The following is an 18,870-nucleotide window of genomic DNA, read 5'->3' on the forward strand; positions in this document are numbered from 1 at the left end:
TTAGAAAAACGAGGTGTTATGGCGTCACTTTTTCTTCTGTCTCATTTCTTCCCTATTTTCTCTAGCGTTTTACACACTTACATAGTACTTGATTGCATACGTAGACAAGTACTTACATCGTTGTTCATTCATACTAATATTCTCTTCGTGATATAACGAAAATAATCTTTTTTAAATTTACGACACCCTCGAGACAATCTTTTCTCTATATAATATACATACGTATAAACGATATTACATATTTGTATTAATATAAATAAACAATGTAATTACTTAATTATACAATTATATAATCACACAAATAATATTAATTACATTAATAACATTAATATCAGCCGCACAATTATATAATTAAATAAATACCAATAACCGTGAATTAAAACTTCACCCTTTAGATCTTCTATCGTACAATTATTATATTATAATATACGAGAATGACGATAGAATGATGCTGGCTACGATAACAGACGTCAGTCGATATTTCAATCAATTTAATTTCTTCTCTATCGTAGAATATAATTATTCTCGAGTTCGAAAGATGAGAAAGGAATATATCTGCGTCGCGATAGGAAGTTCTGTTGGACGTAGCTCGAAATTGTTACGAAGAGGGGATAGAGATAGGGGTAGGGGTAGGGGTAAGAGTAGGAGTAGGGGAAATGGGAGGGGTGGATATTCTTGAGTCTCTCTCTCTCTCTCTCTCTCTCTCTCTTTCTGTCCATGTAATTAATGCGGTACGATTAAACACGAAACGACTAGGTTCCGGCGGCCTCGGTGATTGCGTTTTTGTTTTAAAAGCCCGCGCGGGCTCAGGATGTTTAGCGCCCTGCTGGGGGCCCAATCCTACTCGCTGTGGGGGGTCCCTAGCACCCTTTACCCTTCCCAACCCTCTTTCTCTTTCCATCTCCTGACGAGACGTATAGTTCCTCCTATGATCTTGACCGACTCAACGTAAACCACACGTACTCGGTTCTCTCCCTCTCTCTTGCTCTTTCTCTTTCCCTCTTTTTTTTTCTTTCTCTTTTTATCTGTCTTTCTCTTTTTCTCTGTCTTTCTCTACTCTGTCCGTTTTTCCAGCTCGTTCGTTCCTTCGATCGATCGATCGATCCATCGAACGATCGATGATTATCCGGACGTACGCGTTAGCGTTCCAGATACGCAAACTCTATAATTTATAATCCGCTAAATGCGAGAGAGAAAGAGAGAGAGAGAGAGAGAGCTTTTAACTGGTTTACAAACGTTCATTACAAACTATTATAGTTAGTACTTGTTCATTATTTTCTTCCTCCTTTCTTTTTTTTATCTTTAATACTACTACTACTATTACTACTACTACTAGTAGTAGTAGTAGTATTATTATTATTATTATTATTATTATTATTATATCTAATATTATAAATATGCTCGATTTAATAATGAATAATTTCTCTCGTGCTACCAATGCGAACGATCAACGATCTCCGAGAGAAACGAGTCGATCAGGTTGAAAAGGTTCGGAAGAAGAAAAAGAAGAAGAAGAAGAAGAAGAATAATCGCTAAGTCATTGAGCCTAACTCCTGTCTCTTTCTATCTTACTTTGCTTAATTCGAACTATATGCTAACATGACTAAACTGTATTAGGAACTAGATATCCACATCTTTCAGAGGCTATTTTTTTGATTCTCAAAATCGAATCATTAGAGAAACAGAGACAGAGACAGAGAAAAAGAGAGAGAGAGAGAGTTATACTATATTTCTTATTATATTTTTTCCTTCTTCCTTCTTAAATTCTTTGTTTTTTTATTTTTTCACGAAACTCGTCTCCTCTTACAAATAGCTTCATCTCGACTAGAAGCCAATCTCGAGATTCGACTGATCGAATAAGTTAGATTGCATTGGTATTATTTTGTATTGTCACGAAAACGGGGAGAACGATGCGAAAGATGAAAGAAGAAAAGAGAGAAATAGAAAGAGAGAAAAAAGAAAGAAAGCAAGAGAGAGAGAGAGAGAGAGAGAGAGAGAGAAATCTATGGAACAAAGTTTTCGAATATGTTTTTACAACATGTCGCATCTTATTCGGTTCGTCATTTTTTTATTTATCGTAATCGTTATACAAAAAGAAAAGTATGCTACCAACGATTCTATATATATATATATATATATATATATATATATATATATATATATATATGTTATTCCACTATAGTCGTCACGAGGACACGAAAGAAAATCGACCCAACAACCAAACGGGACGATTGGTCTGTCCTTTTGCCTCCCTCGTGTACGAAGAAATGGTGAGAGTAAGAAGAGAGGGGGCGGGGAGGAGCTTTGAGAAAGGGACGAAATGAGTGCTAACAGCTAAAGAAAGAGAGAGAGAGAGAGAGACACTTCCGTTGAACCGATCGGAGCTCGACTCTTCGAGGAACCTTCGCGATGGAATGCGTTCAAAACGAACCAAGTACCGCCAACGAAGATATTCTCTCTCTCTCTCTCTCTCTCTCTCTCTCTGTGTGTGTGTGTGTGTGTGTGTTTCTTCTTTTTTATCCTTTTTCAAATTAACTCGCGATTTCAAATTAATCGGTCGAATATCTGACGATTTTAACCTTCGTAAAAAAAGTACTTTTATCGTGTAGAGAATTAATTTGGAAAAACTATTTGTTCCTATCGAAATCTATATATGCATAGATATTTTAAGAATTATATATAATAGGAAACTATTAAAATTGATTAAAACGATCGTTTCTTTTAAAAACGATGAAGATATTTTCACGTCTTTTTTCTTTCTTTCTTTCTTTCTTCTTTGTGTTTTTTTTTCTTTTCTTTTTCTTTTCTCTTCGTATCATTCGATCGATTTTAATTTTATATAATTTTGTTTGAAGGAAACAAAGAAAGAGAAAATATTTTTCTGTTATTAAATGATAGAATAAAATATCGTTTACGTGCGTTTCGATTAGGTATATTAAAAATGAAAACTTTTCAAGTGGATATATCGACCCTAAGGTATTAGAGGGATCTAATCTTTATGTACGAAGTATCGTTAGATTCTATTCCTAATTTCTATCCGTTCGATATTATATAGATTGAGATCGAATCGTTCGATTCAACGCATGATTTCGATGTTACGAATTAAATCTTAAATCTCATTAAAAAATTCGATATTGATAAAACATTTTTAACGCAAGCGTTCTCTCTTTTTTGTCTAGATAAAAATAAAAAGAAGGGATGATAGTTTGAAAAAAAATGTCTGTTTCCTTTTTCTTTCTTTCTTTTTTTTCATCGATTCGTTGAACAACGAATCTTGGATCTGGTTTGGATATTTCAAAGAGAAAGGTACAAATTTAGATAGGAGAAAAGGATGGGAGAATTGTAAGATTATGGTTGAAATAGGTGTAAGAAGGATAGAAAGAGGATACGAGTGTGAGAGAGAGAAAGAGAGAGAGAGATAGCAAAGATCTTCTCTTTGCCTCGAAGCAGCCTTCCGTTCGGTCGGAAGACCGTCGGATAATGATACGCTGCCGCCTTCCTGAAAAAGGTTGAGATGCGTCACTCTAACCGGAATTCGATCTCTCGGGGGTCGTCAACGACTTCCAAGGAAAGGTATCAATCCGCCATTCTGACCCGGAATCGAAGTCTACGACGAGTTCGTTGAAAGATTCGAATCGTTTCATGACGATCGAGATTGCCTTATTTTACCAACCATTGCTACCGATCTCTTTCATTATTCTCTGTATCATATGCGAAAGACAAAAAAAAAAAAGAAATGATCCAATAGGTATTGACTCCTAATTTAAAAAAAAATCATTCTTTTCTTGTTTCTTACCTTTTATTTTATTTTCCCTAACTAACATACGTCCACTCTTTGCGATCTGTGTTTCAGGTATGGTTTCAAAATCGTCGAGCGAAATGGCGAAAACAGGAAAAAGTTGGGCCACAAGCCCACCCGTATAATCCTTATCTCGGATCGGGAGCACCCCCGCCATCAGCTGTCGTAGCACCCACTTTACCGAATCCATTCGCCCATTTGGGTAGCTTCGCCCTCCGTAAACCGTTCGATGCCTTTCGTTATCCACCTTTGGGCCACGGACCTGTCCTTCCTGGAGCATACACCACTCACCCTTATCATCGAGCCCCACCTCCGTTGTTACCACCGGGCATGCCATTACCCTACACGTCCGCGGCATCGTTTCAAAGCCTATTGGCAAATATATCAGCCGCACAAAGGCCAAAACTCGTTCGAGGCTCAACACCACCACCACCGGCACCACCACCACCTCAACCAGCCCCACCACCGATAACTTTGTCTCATCCACCGGTTCCTCAAGCACCACCGACGGCTACCTCACCACAAAGTTCACCGACTGGTAGCGTTGGTTTACCCGACATCGACAGGAGAACCAACAGCATTGCATCCCTACGATTGAAAGCACGAGAATACGAGCTCCATCTTGAAATGCTCAGGAAAAATGGAGATCTCATTAGCTGAAGATGGTGCCCGAACGATATTTACTTTTTCAACGACGACGCAAAACTATCGACCTGTGCCTCGATAATAATATTAATCAAAGGAATATGATAACGATTATTCACGAATAATCTAGTGACAATGATTACGCGAACTAGGAAAGATATATAATATCGAGAGTCTACCCTAAGTGGTAGGAAGAAAGAGAGAAAATAAAAGTTAAATGAATAAATATCAAACCGAAGAAATTAAAGTGTCGTCCAACGATACGACAATGAATTTTTCTTTCGAACGAATTTTTCTATCGGTCTGTAACATTTTCCAACTACGACAACGACGACTTAAAATTCGCCAAACGATAGTTCTCATCGAACGATTTCGCTTGTTTTGGATGTTCTTAAAAGAAAGTAATATCCCTTGTTTCTTTTTTTTCTTTTTTTTTTTATGTCGTTTAAATTAAAACCACGAGAATTTTATTTGTTAATCGTTGTTGCTTTGTGTTCGCAAAACTGCTCAGAAATTCGTTCGATATTTCAAAAGCGATTAAATATCTTAAATCTCGTGACGAGAATCGTTCCTTCTTCTACTTAAACGAATCTTTATATCGAGGGTCGTTTGAAGAGAACCGAGTATGATACATCTTTTAATAAACAAACAAAAATGTTTAATTAAGAAAGCAAAAGGATAATTAGAAAAAAATTTCAACGAAACCTTTCCTACTTCTAAACGAAATTTAACAATCTTCGATTTGATCTAACAAGCATTTCAATCTCATCTCGAATTAATTGCCGATAAAGAAATATACAAGGTAATTCTAATTTTCTAATTTAGCATCGAATTATCTGCGATCGTATAATTTTCCAATGAACGTTTCTTTCCTTTTCCATCGGAATAGAAAATTCATCGGAGTTATAACCAATCGCAAAATTTATTTCAAATTTAATTTCTACGATATTGGTTTTATCGTTCAGTTTAGTCAGTTATCGTATCTATGTTGGACAACTCGTGGGATCAAGAAAAATATTCGATTGAATTTATCCGAAATTTTTCTTCAAATTTAACAACTAAATTTTTGTTGATTCTACAAGCTGTCGTTTACTCTTTTTAGACGCAGTTCAAGATATAACTAATTCAACATAAAATAATTATTACTGATTCCAATCGAAAGATCACGACATTTTTATCTAAAAAATGTGATATCACTTGGGTTATCACTTTCATAATACTTTCTATATATTTATTCCATCTCTAAATATCTATATATATATGTGTGTGTTATATAAAATAATTTTAATATAATCTGTTGACATAAAACATTGTTTCGGAGCATGTCGTGATTCTCTTGGAGAATATATTATTATAAAAAAAAAAGACATCTTTTTAAAATTATACAAGATCATTATTTTCTCACGTAACAGGAAAAGAAAAAAGAAATAATACTGCAAATTGATTCGCAGTATTTACTATTAAATACAATTCGAAATATTCGATAAACGTAAAATAAATGTTTTAAAAAACGAACGACAATAAGTGTAAACGTGCTCTTGTCAACGATTTCCCCTGATTTTATATTAATAAAATTCTGAAAATCTTGACGAATCAAATGCTTTCCCAAACGATTCTCGATATGAGATTTCATCGGAAAAACAAAATGGGAGAGGTAGAATCTTCGTCGATGTTTCGTAATAACGAAAGGGAAACAAAGAAACGATAAAAAAAAATTAAAAAATTAAAAAGAAACGAAAACAAAAAATAAAAGAAATATAATCAACTCGAAACACAGGAAGAAATAAATATTATATATATATATATCTATTATATATTAAATATTATATAATATATATACATGGTGTATATATATACAAAACTTTTTTCATCATCAGACAAAAGAATAAAGATCGACGAAGTATCATCCGTCCACAAAATTCTCGATACGATGATTCTACGATCTAAACGCGCTTGCATTTTTATTAATTTTGTTTTCTTTTTTTCTTTTTCTCTTTGTACACGAGCATAAAAATAAAAGCAAACGATGGATATACGCACACTTCTTTCTCGAGAAAAAAGAAAAAAATTTCGTCGGTCATCGTCATCGGGAAACTTTGCCTTTTGTTTTTTCTTCTTTTTCCTTTTTTTATATTTTTCATTAATTTTCTTTTCATATCTTCTTTTTTCTTTTTTTTAATCTTTTTTATTCTTCTCGTTCGCACGATCAAACGTAGTGCGCAGTTTTGAAATATCCATTATGACATTTACGACACGCTAGAGTTAGGAGACGTTTTTAAATGGAAAATAAAATTAAAAAAAAAAAACGCAAAAGAAATCAATAATAATATTTATATACCACACACGTTGTTTATATATATATATATATATATATATATATATATATATATATACATAGTACATACTAATGTAAGTAGTACTCTCTCTTTACGAAATCTCGTAAGACACAATTTTTACGATTAATCTAATCGTTTCTTTATTCTTTTCTGTTCTTTTTTATCTTTTAATTCGACATAAACTACCTTGTAAATAGTTAACAAAATTAATTGTATGTATCATTTTTAACGAAGCAAATTGCAATTGCGTAAAAGTACGACGAAAGCATTCACACATAATTATAAAAGATGACGTCTTCTTATTAGATCACTTCTATTCAAAAAAAAAAAAAAATAATAATAATAATAATTGTACGAACATTGTTTGTTGTCATTGCGAAATATTTTTCTTCTTTGTTTCTTTTTATTTTATTTTATTTTAATTTTTTTTTTCTTGTACTTTTCTCTCATCTACTTTTTCCATCATATTTTTTCATCGAAAAATTATGGCGATGTGTGTACATTGTACTTATACCTATTAACCCGTCTATCCTTTCTTTGCAGTGAATAAAATGACAACGAATCACGAGAATGGAGAATCATTTCATTTAACCTTCCCAATTTATATATAATAAATATAAAATATCTTAAACGTTCAAAGAATAATTTTTCTTTTCTATTTTTTTCAACATCTTCGAAATGTCAACTTACTTAAAAAAAAAAAATAATTAAATTAATTTGGAAAATATTAACTTGGAAAAGTAAAAACCAAATAAATCTAACTTACGATTTATTTAAAACATTTTACGATTTAATGAAATTTTCGAACCATCAATGCGCATCCAGAGCTTATACTATAATTATTTTTATTAAGAGGATGTTTAACATAAAAAAGAAAGAAATAAAACGGAGAAAAGTATATTTGGGTTTTTCGAAAAATACGTTTAATAACAAAAGAAAAGAATTTTTGTTACGCATTAAAGAGATACGCACTGAAGAGTTACTCATAACATTTATAAACAATATATCTTTGTTATATAATAGTTAACGTGCATGCAATGTCGGTATCAGTGTTCGATGAAAACGCTTTATCGAGAAAATGTATATAACACCGTTTATAATTCTTCTTATTCGAAAGAGATATTTAACATAAAGAAAAAGAAAAAAAGAAAAACTATATCTCGGTTTCTCCAAAGAGACGTTTCATAATATAAAAAAAAAAATAAAAAAAAATAAAATAAAAGAATTCTCCCTTAGCATCCGACAATAGGTTAAGAGCGACGTGACTCATAATGTTTGCAAATAATATACGTCGGTCTCTCGAAAGAAAAAGCTTGGTGAAAATTAAAAAGATTTAAATTTTTTGCGTAGGAGGTGCCCTTGTCATCAAAGTCATTTGGTTGTATAAGTGTAGGTCGTCGCTTATTGTTATATGGTCGTTTCGTCGACCTTGTGTGTGTCGACTAATTAGCAACATCGAAGGAGTAAGGAAACGAGAAAGAAAAAGACAGAAAAAGAAAAAGAAAAAGAAAAAGAGAAATAGAAAGAGAGAGATTTAAAATACTTGTAATGTAGATCTACCCTTCCGTAACGATACGTGATCGACTATTGGATAAATCGATTAAAAAAATTCTACAACTCGACAAATCGATGTTGTCCGATCAAAAGTGACACGCGTTAGTGCACGAGTTAAGTGCATTACGATGTTGCTGGATAAAAGTGCATTGTATCGAATTACCAGTCGCAACAAGCTAACGTTAAATAATATTAGGAGAAAGAAAAACGAGCTTAGTTTCTAACGAAATACGTTTTTATATCTAATGGCAGACGTCTTACGTCTTACGTTTATGTTCTACGGTGTTCGAATAAATATCTACGACGTATGTATATATACATTATTGCTGGTATATGTCTAGACGTATAAATAAATTCATAGAATTACAACATGGACGTAGGTATGTCTCTTAGTACGCGTATAAGCGTATCCCCATTCGAAACAAATTGAAGTCGATTAACGTAATTTTGCGAGAAAATTATAATAACTATAGTACGATGAGACGTTGTAAAATCGTTATTGATTAACGTTATTTCGCGAGAAAATTATAATAACTATGGTATTAGAAGACGTTGTAAAATCGTTTACGAAGAAAATCGTCGGATATCTCGTAGCATGTATGTATGTATGTATGTATGTATGTATGTATGTATGTATGTATGTATGTACGTACGTATGTATGTATGTGAATACATTTAATACGAAACTACATACGGTCAGAGATACAATGCGATATAATTCGTCAAGATTTTTTTTTATAAATCGTGCTAAGAAAGAAAAGAAAAAAAAAACAACAAAAAAAAAGAGAGAGAGAGAGAAAAAAATTTTCCGCAGTGTCAAAAGAGTTGACATTTCTTGTAATTCAACGTATCGAGGAGAAACGGTCGAATGAATTTTCAAATAGATCGTGATAAATCAGTTGCTATCAAACTGGTTCTCGAGAGGTGAATTTAATCGAACGATTGAGAGAATGATATATATGTACATCTATACATATATATATTTGGTGTGTTTGGAGATAAATAAAAACGACTATAGGGATATATACATATATAATCGAAACGATAGTATAGTATATCGATCTCGAATTATTAAAGATATTACAGAAATTATTATTAAATATATTAATAGTCAAATGTTATATATATATATATATCTTGAATAATACTATTTTAATATATTATAAGAAAAAAAAAAGAAAAGAAAAAAGGTGAAAAAAATTAACTCAACGAAAGAGAAAAAAATACGAGGCGGAAAGTAGAAAAATGTAAATGGTAGTGGTAGTATTAACTACAGGAAAGAAAGTAAAAGAATAAAAGAAGATATAGCAAAAAAAAAGAATCTGAAAGAAAGAGAGAGAGAGAGAGAGAGAGAGAGAGAGAGAGAGAGAGAGAAGGAGAGTAAGAAAGAGAGAGGTAGTGGATGGCAGTGCCGAGACTCCAGAGATGAAGGATGTACGGCGTGACGGTCTAATTGAGGCCTTCTTGATTGCATTTACACCGCTGCACGGCCTCCCGTATACCCAGTGGTGTATCCCAGCATCCACCTTCTGCAATGGATCCACGTCGTATCTGGCGAAGGCTGCCGCCACTTCGACTCTCTTTCTCTTTCTTCTACTATCTCGTTCTTTCTTCTTCCTCTACGACTTCTCATTACGACGTCCTTCTCAAAGTAAATCTCTCTCTCTCTCTCTCTCTCTCTCTCTCTTTCTCTCTGTCTGTCTCTGTCTGTCTCTGTCTGTTTGTCTGTCTTTCTCTTTCTCTCTCGTTTCTTATCTACTCTTTATCTCACTTCATCCTTCCGTGCTCGTAAACTCTATATTTTCTTTTTTTTCGTTTTTCCCTGTTTGATTTCTTTTTTTAAAGATTTTTGAAAGATTATTTCTATCTGTCTATTGTTCTTTTTTCTTTTTCTTTTCTAAAATTTTTCGTATCCTATTCAGAAATTATTCGAAAAGAATTAATTCGTATGTATGTATGAATCGTGAGAAAAAAAAATAATTAACACATCTAAATCCTCTGTATATAAACAATTATACAATTCGATTGAACTACATAACAAATACAATGAAAAATAAACAAAACTAAATTTCGAATTACTAACATATCGTCGATCGTTCTACTTCGGCACTTTTGCAATTGTTAGACGATTATATCGATATAAAAAGTTAGCGAAATAAAAATGATCCGTAGGAAGGCGAAACGAACGAGCAATAAGATGAGTTATGAAAACGAAAGAAGAAAACGATGCGTTTATCGTCGAAGGAAGGTCTCATTTGGGATCTTTTCGATCTCTCTTCTTTTCGTTCGGAGAATAGGGATGAGGATAAGGATGAGGATGGGGATGGGGATGGGGATGGGGATGGGTATGAGTAGAGTGGAGTGGAGTGGGAGGTTACCGCTTCTTCACTCCCCTCTTCTCCACCACCACCACCACTACTACCACCCCCGGCTGTTCTCCAGAGACATAGCATAAAATGTGCAAACGCCGTCATTAGTTACATGGTACCTAAGGACATGGGGAATGCTATCCTCTCGAAGTCTTATTAAGACCATTACGTCTTAATTTATTTCCTTATGTTAGAAAAAACAAAAAGAAACGAACGAAAGCACAAACAAAAATTTTTACAAAGAGAAACGCGAAAAAAAATAACAGTACAAAAAGGAAACGAAAAGAAAGAAAGAAAGGAAGAAATAAAACATAGCTGAACCGTATGGTGAATCTCTTCCTCCTTCCCTTTTCCAAAACAGACGTTGAACGGGTATGAAGTAGAAGTAATGGTATAATTCCAGTGAGCCGTCTCGACGAGCACCATTTGCATTTCGGTACTTCTCCTTCTTCACAGTCCTAACTTTTCGTACCTCTTTATAACCAATAAAAAATTCGCACGCGAACGTGTGGGAAAAATAATGAACGCCTACGATCACCTCGGCTGACCTCTCTTTCTTTCTCTTTCTTTCTTTATCTCCTCTCATTCTCTCTTTCTCATTCTCTCACTCTCTCTCTCTCTCTCTCTCTCTTTCTGATTCACGAAAGGAAGACTCGATTCAGGATTTGCCAATTTTGATCGTTTGTTAAAATGCGAAATTTGATTACCTGGGATAATAATCGCACGAGGGAGTCTCTCTCTCTTTCTCTCTCTTTCTCTCTCTTTTTTCTTTCTTTTTCTATGTTGGATCTTTTTATCGTTTAACTTATCGCCGATAGATAACCATGCAAGAAACAATAACTTGTCACTAAAATGGTTGACTTACCATTTAGATTCTATTGGTCAATGATTCTACTTTCTTTTCTTTTTGTTTTCGACGATACATTATTTTTATGTTAATATTTCGTTGTAAAATAAATCGTTACGCGTTATTTTCTACGCGAGAAAAAAATGTTATTTTAATGTACAGAATTTAGTACACAGTAATTTAATATATACGAGATATTTGTTGCGGTTTTGTTTATTATTTTACATGTGAATATGTTGGTATCTTATACGAAGTTCTCTTCTTTGATCCCCTCTCTTTATCTACTCGTATCCTAAGTCTAGTCGTATATTTTTTTTTTGTATATATATACGAATATTTCTATGAATCATTAATATCTACGAAATATTATACAAAGCATGATATTATTCTTTTACATGCTCTTTCAATCACGAAATACCATTTTTCAATATTCAATTTTTTAATCGATTTTCTTATTAATTTCTTGAAAACAATTAAGAGATATAAATATATTACATACGTGCTCTTCGTTATTAACATTATTCGAACAAATAGTTCAGACGAGAATTATCCGAATTAAAATTTACGAAATGTTCATACTCGTCGGAATATTATATTTAAAAAATTGCAACTAGTAACCCATAAAATATCAATTTGGATCATTTTTTTTGATACTATGGGCACTAGAGGCATTTTGAATGTTATCACTCACCATTTATGAAGTTCTACGATGGCTGCAAAACTTACGTTCACGTTGTAGATCGAAATTGAGAGAAATTGATTCATAATAAGTTGAGAATGAGGTACGTAGTAGACATCGAAGTAGATCGAGATCGTTGTGGGCTGAGATTCTAGATTGAATTTTATCGATGATCTGACAAACACAAATTTTTATTAAAAATTTATTGTAACAAAGATATCGTAAAATTATTATCTATAAAATTACAAATTTTACTTACAATATTCTTTTATGAAGAAAGTAGACGTTATTATTCTGATTATCTTCACTGATGATGCACTGACTCTAATACGCGACTATTATTTATTAATTTATATTAATTAACGCATAATATTTATAGAGAATTTTTTTTGAATTCCGAACGAACATTGAATTTAATTGGCGATCCATTTACTTTAGCATTACGTTTAAATAAAAATATACTTTATAAAAAACATTTGAAACACTGACTCTGTATGTGCATATACATATATATGTGCATATAAATATATATGTACATATATATATTATAATAATCGATAAAATATATTTAATATTATACTTACAATTTGGAAAAGGCGACAAGAGATGCTTTCGTCTCTAAATACGCAAGTAGACTGAACAGAACAGTCACCTTCTCGAGGTTGAGCTTTAGTTTTGATAGATCTTCGTATTAGGAAACAAATTTCTTAGAATTCTTCAAGGACAAAAACAAAGTCGTAAGACTTCTCGTTATTGATTCAATACATATCTGTTAGTTTATATGAGCAATCATTGTAAATATACTTTTATCGATTTATTTACATATACGTACATTCTATACTCTCTCTGTGTTACGAGAAACAATCGTATAACCTTTATCGTATTACGTGCGTAGCTGAGCTCTGTCGATTCGTAAGATATTTTATTCATAAATTATTTTATCTGAAAGATATAATAACAGATCTTTATTAATATATAACAAAGTAATACATAGTATATATATATGTGTGTGTGTGTGTATATATATATATATATATATTTGTGCACATTTATACATATATTTATGTATTTATACACACACACACACACTCACATACACATGTACATACATATATATATATATGTGTGTACACGATTGATAATATATTATTAAGCTAAAAACGATTTAAACATAAAATATTTATCGACATCGTAAAAATAAGTTTTGAAAATGAGAGAAAAGTTATTATCTGTATATAACTATATATATAGATAATACTATATATATAGATAATTAACTAATAACTATATATATAGATAAACTCTATATATAGATAAGACGGAAGATAATAAAAAACTTATAGCAATTACCTGTAATCAAGACAACGACCATAAATTTCGTGACAACTGCGTATAGAACTACGTACATATACGTATTACTCATCCATCGAACAAACATGGCGTCAGTTTTACTATTAATCCTGTCGCGCATGCGCACAACGCCACCTTGTACAACTGTTCTAAAAATATATAAATTATATCGAATAATTTTCGATTTTAATCGTTCCAAAAAAAAAGAATCGAGATATTATAATAAATTATACAATAGATATATTTTACATATGCAAAAAATATCAAAACGATCAATGTAATTAATCGAAAAAAAATAATTGAATTAAAACATAGATCTAAAAAGGTAAGAAAAGTATTGAAGCAATCGATCGATATATTTTTTCCGACAAAAAGATTTGCATTTCAACAAGATATGCTAATTACCTGTAATAACAACAAGGACGTAGCTCTCGTAACAATTTAGTATCGTTTGACGACCAATCGGAATATCGACTCGATTTGCCAAAATCTTTTAAATTCCTACCGCACATACAGCGAGAGCCACTTTATAATTACGATATTCGAACGAACGCATCATTAAGATTAATACTTTATTGTAACAAATTATATATGAAAGTTATAATCCGATATATGTGTGTACGTATATAAAGATAAGCTTGAAATACATGTATGACAAGAAGAATGATTAAGAACGCCATTAGCATTTATTGTAATATATATAATTTTTATCGGCGTTATTAATTATAAGAGAAAAAAAAAAAAGAAAGAAAAAAGATATTTCTATTAACAAAAAATTCCACGGATATTTAAATTCCGGGTAATATTTAAAATCGATAGAAAGAAATGATATGTAACATAAAGTAAAATATTTTTAAAGACATACGGAAAGGTCGATTGTAGGTCGAGTGCAACAAAAAAGGAAAGAAAGAGAGAGAGAGAGAGAGAGGGAGAAAAATTTGTATCCACTTAAAGATTACATATGAAAGAAATAATCGTATATCGTGCGTTGAATCTTATTATTCGCGTACTCGACAGAAAATCGTTTGGCGATGAAACGATATAGATATATTATCTCGAATTATCTCTCTCTCTCTCTCTCTCTCTCTCTCTCTCCTTTTTCGTTTTTAATTAAACCAGGAGAATATTATATTGTAATGACGCTGCTCGAGAAACTTCTAGCATAAGGATCGTCGCACTTTGAGTATGCGGGGATTAAACGGCACATTAATTGCAGGGCAGAGAACGTAGGCGCTTCGCACCTTGGAAGATTACTTGAATCTGAGAGTGCTTGATAATTTTATATGCAAACATCCTTTTTCATCCCTCTCTCTCTCTCTCTCTCTCTCTCTCTCTCTCTTTCTCTCATTCTCCCTCTTTTTCTTTCGTTCTGCGGTTTACGCCCTCTCTGTGGGAATGGCTGGTGAATCTTGGCACGTCGGAGGCTCCTCTTCGTCCTCGTTTTCAATTCGCATAGCACGTTTACTGCACGTTGCGGATTATTAGCTCGCGAACTCGATGTACTGGCCGCAATCGCGTCGGTAATTTTCGCCCAAGCCGCGCGGATTCGCCCGTTGCCGTTGCCATTGCCGTCTTTGAATCCACAAGTTGAATAATATTGCGGTGTCGCATTTTCAAAGACGTAGAAAACATTTTCAACGCTTGCATCTCTATTCCGCCTACTTACATACATACGTGCATATATGTATAGTACGTAATATGTATGTAAGCGAAAGATCTCGCGTGATATCTTTCTATCATCATGATAAAGGCGATGTATATATATGTGTATGTGTGTGCGTGTTACTTAGATATATTTTCTCTAACGTTATAGTTATACCATCTAATCTATACATGTATCTATCTAATCTATATATATGTGTGTGTGCATTTGTATATTTTCGGTTACATAGATAGATATATACTCTCTAACGTTGTAGTTACACAATCTAATCTATTGAAATTTTCCTCGAAATATTTGAACGTATTCTTTAGAACGATATTGTGTGTGGAATTAAAAAAAAAAAAAAGAGAGAGAATAGAGAGAGAAAAGAAAAAAGGGAAAAGAATTAAGGAGCATTTCGTGTATCGTTCTTTATTTCGTTCGTTCGGTACGGTTCAACGAAATTAAGCGTCATTGTTTATGAGTGAATTCATCTTGATTGTCGATGACTAATGTCCAACGGCAGCTAACATAAGTCGGATAGTTGGATCGCGGTCATCCAGAAGTCAGACACCCAAATGAGTGGAGGAAGAAAGAAAGAAAGAAAGAAAGAAAGAAAGAAAGAAAGAAGTAGAAATAGAAGAAAAAGAAGAAGAAGAAGAAGAAGAAGAGAGGAAGAAGAAGAAGAAGAAGAAGAAGAAGAAGAAGTGGCCACCGCCACGTGAGAGCTCTTTAACGACCATCATCAATAACGCGAACCGACGTTGAAGAGGAAAGCAAAGAAACCAAAAAAAGAAATAAAAAAATAAAAACAAAAAAGAAACAACGAAACGAAAAAAAGAAAAAAAGAAAGCGGAAATAAAAGCAAAAGCAAAAAAAAGAAAAAGGAACACGAAAATCGATGCCTCGGTTAGTGGTGGGTGAGCCAATGGCTCGGCGATTTTTACCGCATCTCTTTTTTCTCTCTTTCTCTCTATGCAAGCCGGTAAATGGTGTTAATTAGTAAATTTGATTTAAGCCCAAACGAAGTGACCGGATAGGCGGACGCTCACGTGCGAGCCTTCCTCGGAACACGATGATGTACGATCCTTGCGAAATATTTGACTGTCTTCCGTTCGAAGCTCGTTCTCTTTGACGCTTCTTAAAAAGAAAGAAAGAAAGAAAGAAAGAAAGAAAGAAAGAAAGAAAGAATGGACGAACGAACGAAAGAAAGAGAGAGAAAGAAATGGGATTAAGAAGATCGAGAATCCTGTCAAGACTATAAATGACGATATGGTAGCGATTCATAGCTCTTGAACTTTGACGCCAGTCTAAATCTTTCATTATTATTATTACTTTTTTTTCTTCATTTTCTACATTTTTTTATACATCTTGTTCGTTCAAAAATAGTGAGGATAAAAAGGGAGAAAGATGGAGGTGTAGAGAAGGGTTGGCGACGGCGATGCCGATGGGGGAAATTTTGTTCTAATAAAGATACAAGATAGGTACATACAAAAATTATACGTTCCCGGTTCCGGCAAGGTGATTTTGAAATTCATGATCGGTAAAGATCGGTTTTAAACATAGTAACCGAGATCGATCATCTGGTGAGGCAAAAGTATAATAAGTTTTTTGCACCATGTAACAACAAGTTAGACAATTATTATATAGGTAAGTACGTAAAAGAGTGGAACGGGATGTGTGGTTTGTGTTCGCGAAGAAAGATATTGTATGGGTTATCTACCTACAAGCTCTCACCTTCATTCGAAAAGACTCTCTCTCTCTCTTTCTCTCTCTCTTTCTCTTTCTCTTTCATTCTCTCTTTCTCGTAGCGGGAAAAATTTACTTTTAATGGCAGTAGTAAGAGAGATGAGCGCACCTGCAAGAAAAAAAGAGAGAGAGAGAGAGAGAGAGATGGGAGAGGAGATTGAAGCGGTCGAGACAGGCGCGGATTTCGCTTTTTAATCGGAAGAAGATCTCTCTCTCTCTCTCTCTCTCTTCTACTCCTTCCTCTTCTCTTTCTCTCTCGGTCTTGAATTTCGGGTAATGACGCGTTTGCTACCGTAAAGAGAGAAGAAGAAGAAGAAGAAGAATAAGAATAAGAAGAAGAAAGAAACTTGGCGAGGGTGGAGGAAGAGGAAAAGAAAGAGAAAGAGAGAAAGAAAGAGAGAGAGAAAAAAAAGAAAAAGAGAAAGAGAGAGAGAGAAGAAAGAAGGGCCGTTAATCGGTAGGCATTATCTCAATCACGTAAAACGGCAAAATTGCATTTACCTTTTTAAATGAATATTTGGAGGGGCCGTTGCTGCCACCACCACCACCACCACCACCACCACCACCACCATCACCACCACCATCACCACCACCGCCACTGCCGCCGCCACTACCGCTGCCGCCCGCTAAGTTAATTTACAAAGGAATGCCGGGTAACGCCCTGTTCAACCTACCGGCCGCCGAACAAGTATTGTCCCGCCCCTGTTCAACCCTAAACGTGAGATACGCGCGTCAGGAGCGACCGTCTTCGAAAAAGGAAGAGATCAGCGGGATAAAAGAGAGAGCTACGGCGGGGAATGAAAGGGCGTTGGGACGAGGGAAAGGGAAAGAAGCATATGCCAATTATACCTACCTACCGGCTAAGTAACTAAACTTCAACGATCCAACAATTTTTCGGGGGACTATATACGAAGATATAAAAGTAACTAAAAGACCCCTCTCTCTCTCTCTCTCTTTCTCTCTCTCTCTCTTTCTCTCTCTCTCTCTCTCTCTCTCTCCCTCTCTAATCTGCAATTTATTCTTTTTTCTTCTTTTTTTTTTGTTTTTCTTTTTTTTTCTTCTTTTTTTTTCTTCTTTTCCTTTGTCCTTAATATACGTAACTATATGTGTTTATATACGTATGTATGTATATATGTATTTATGTACGGGTAGTAATACGAAATTTATCTGTTAACTCACTGTAGTACTATAGTAGTATAAATGTATCTACTATACTCGTTATAGCTTACGATTAAAAGATGTTAAGAATTCTGGAGAAGAAAAGAAGAAAGAAGAAGACGAGAATGAATTGAAATAAATCTAGTAAAAATATAGAGATGGACAGGTTGATAGATCGATATGTAGATAGGTGGATAGATACTTATTGTGATGTATTAACGATAAACGATCTTATCAATTATTGGAAAGAACGATGTTCGTTCGATAAATGTGATCAAAACATTATCTGATTTAGGAAAGAATTCTTGTAAATTCTTGATAATTCATACATGATACTGGGTTCGTAATCTTGATTATCCAATCAGATAAATAAAAGAGAAGAAGGAGGAAGAGGACGAAGACGACGAAGATCAGTAAAAGCCCGTCCCCTACCTTCCACTATAAAGCAGATCCTTTGACTTAACAGATTATTCTTTCTCTCTTATCCTCTTCCTTTCTTGCTGTTGCTGTTGCTGTTGCTGCTGCTGTTGTTGTTGTTGTTGTTGTTGTTCCATGATCCAGCACGCTCGTATCTCACTATCTGATAATTGGAGCGGTAATTACGCGATGATTAACAGAGATGGCTCCCGCGCATCGTGCCTCCTATGGTTTCTATCCTTTTCTCTCTCCCTCTCCCTTTCTCTCTCTTTCTCTCTCTTTCTCTTTCTTTCTCTTTCGAGCCCTTTGCCGATCCGTCGATCTT

The 18,870-nt window shown here is 33.8% G+C and overlaps 1 protein-coding gene across 2 annotated transcripts in view; it reads left to right on the forward strand.

The window, feature by feature from the left end:
- Window positions 1–7,351, forward strand: part of LOC127064463 (homeobox protein aristaless-like) — a 137,567-nt gene extending 130,216 nt beyond the window's left edge. For both annotated transcript variants that reach the window (XM_050995552.1, XM_050995553.1), the window contains one exon: window positions 3,854–7,351. In XM_050995552.1, coding sequence (XP_050851509.1) covers window positions 3,854–4,459 — 606 coding nt within the window. In that variant the 3' untranslated portion in view covers window positions 4,460–7,351. The remainder of the gene's footprint in view (window positions 1–3,853) is intronic.
- Window positions 7,352–18,870: the final 11,519 nt, after the last annotated feature.

Source organism: Vespula vulgaris, chromosome 6, assembly GCF_905475345.1.
Source record: "Vespula vulgaris chromosome 6, iyVesVulg1.1, whole genome shotgun sequence".
Classification (NCBI taxonomy): domain Eukaryota; kingdom Metazoa; phylum Arthropoda; class Insecta; order Hymenoptera; family Vespidae; genus Vespula; species Vespula vulgaris.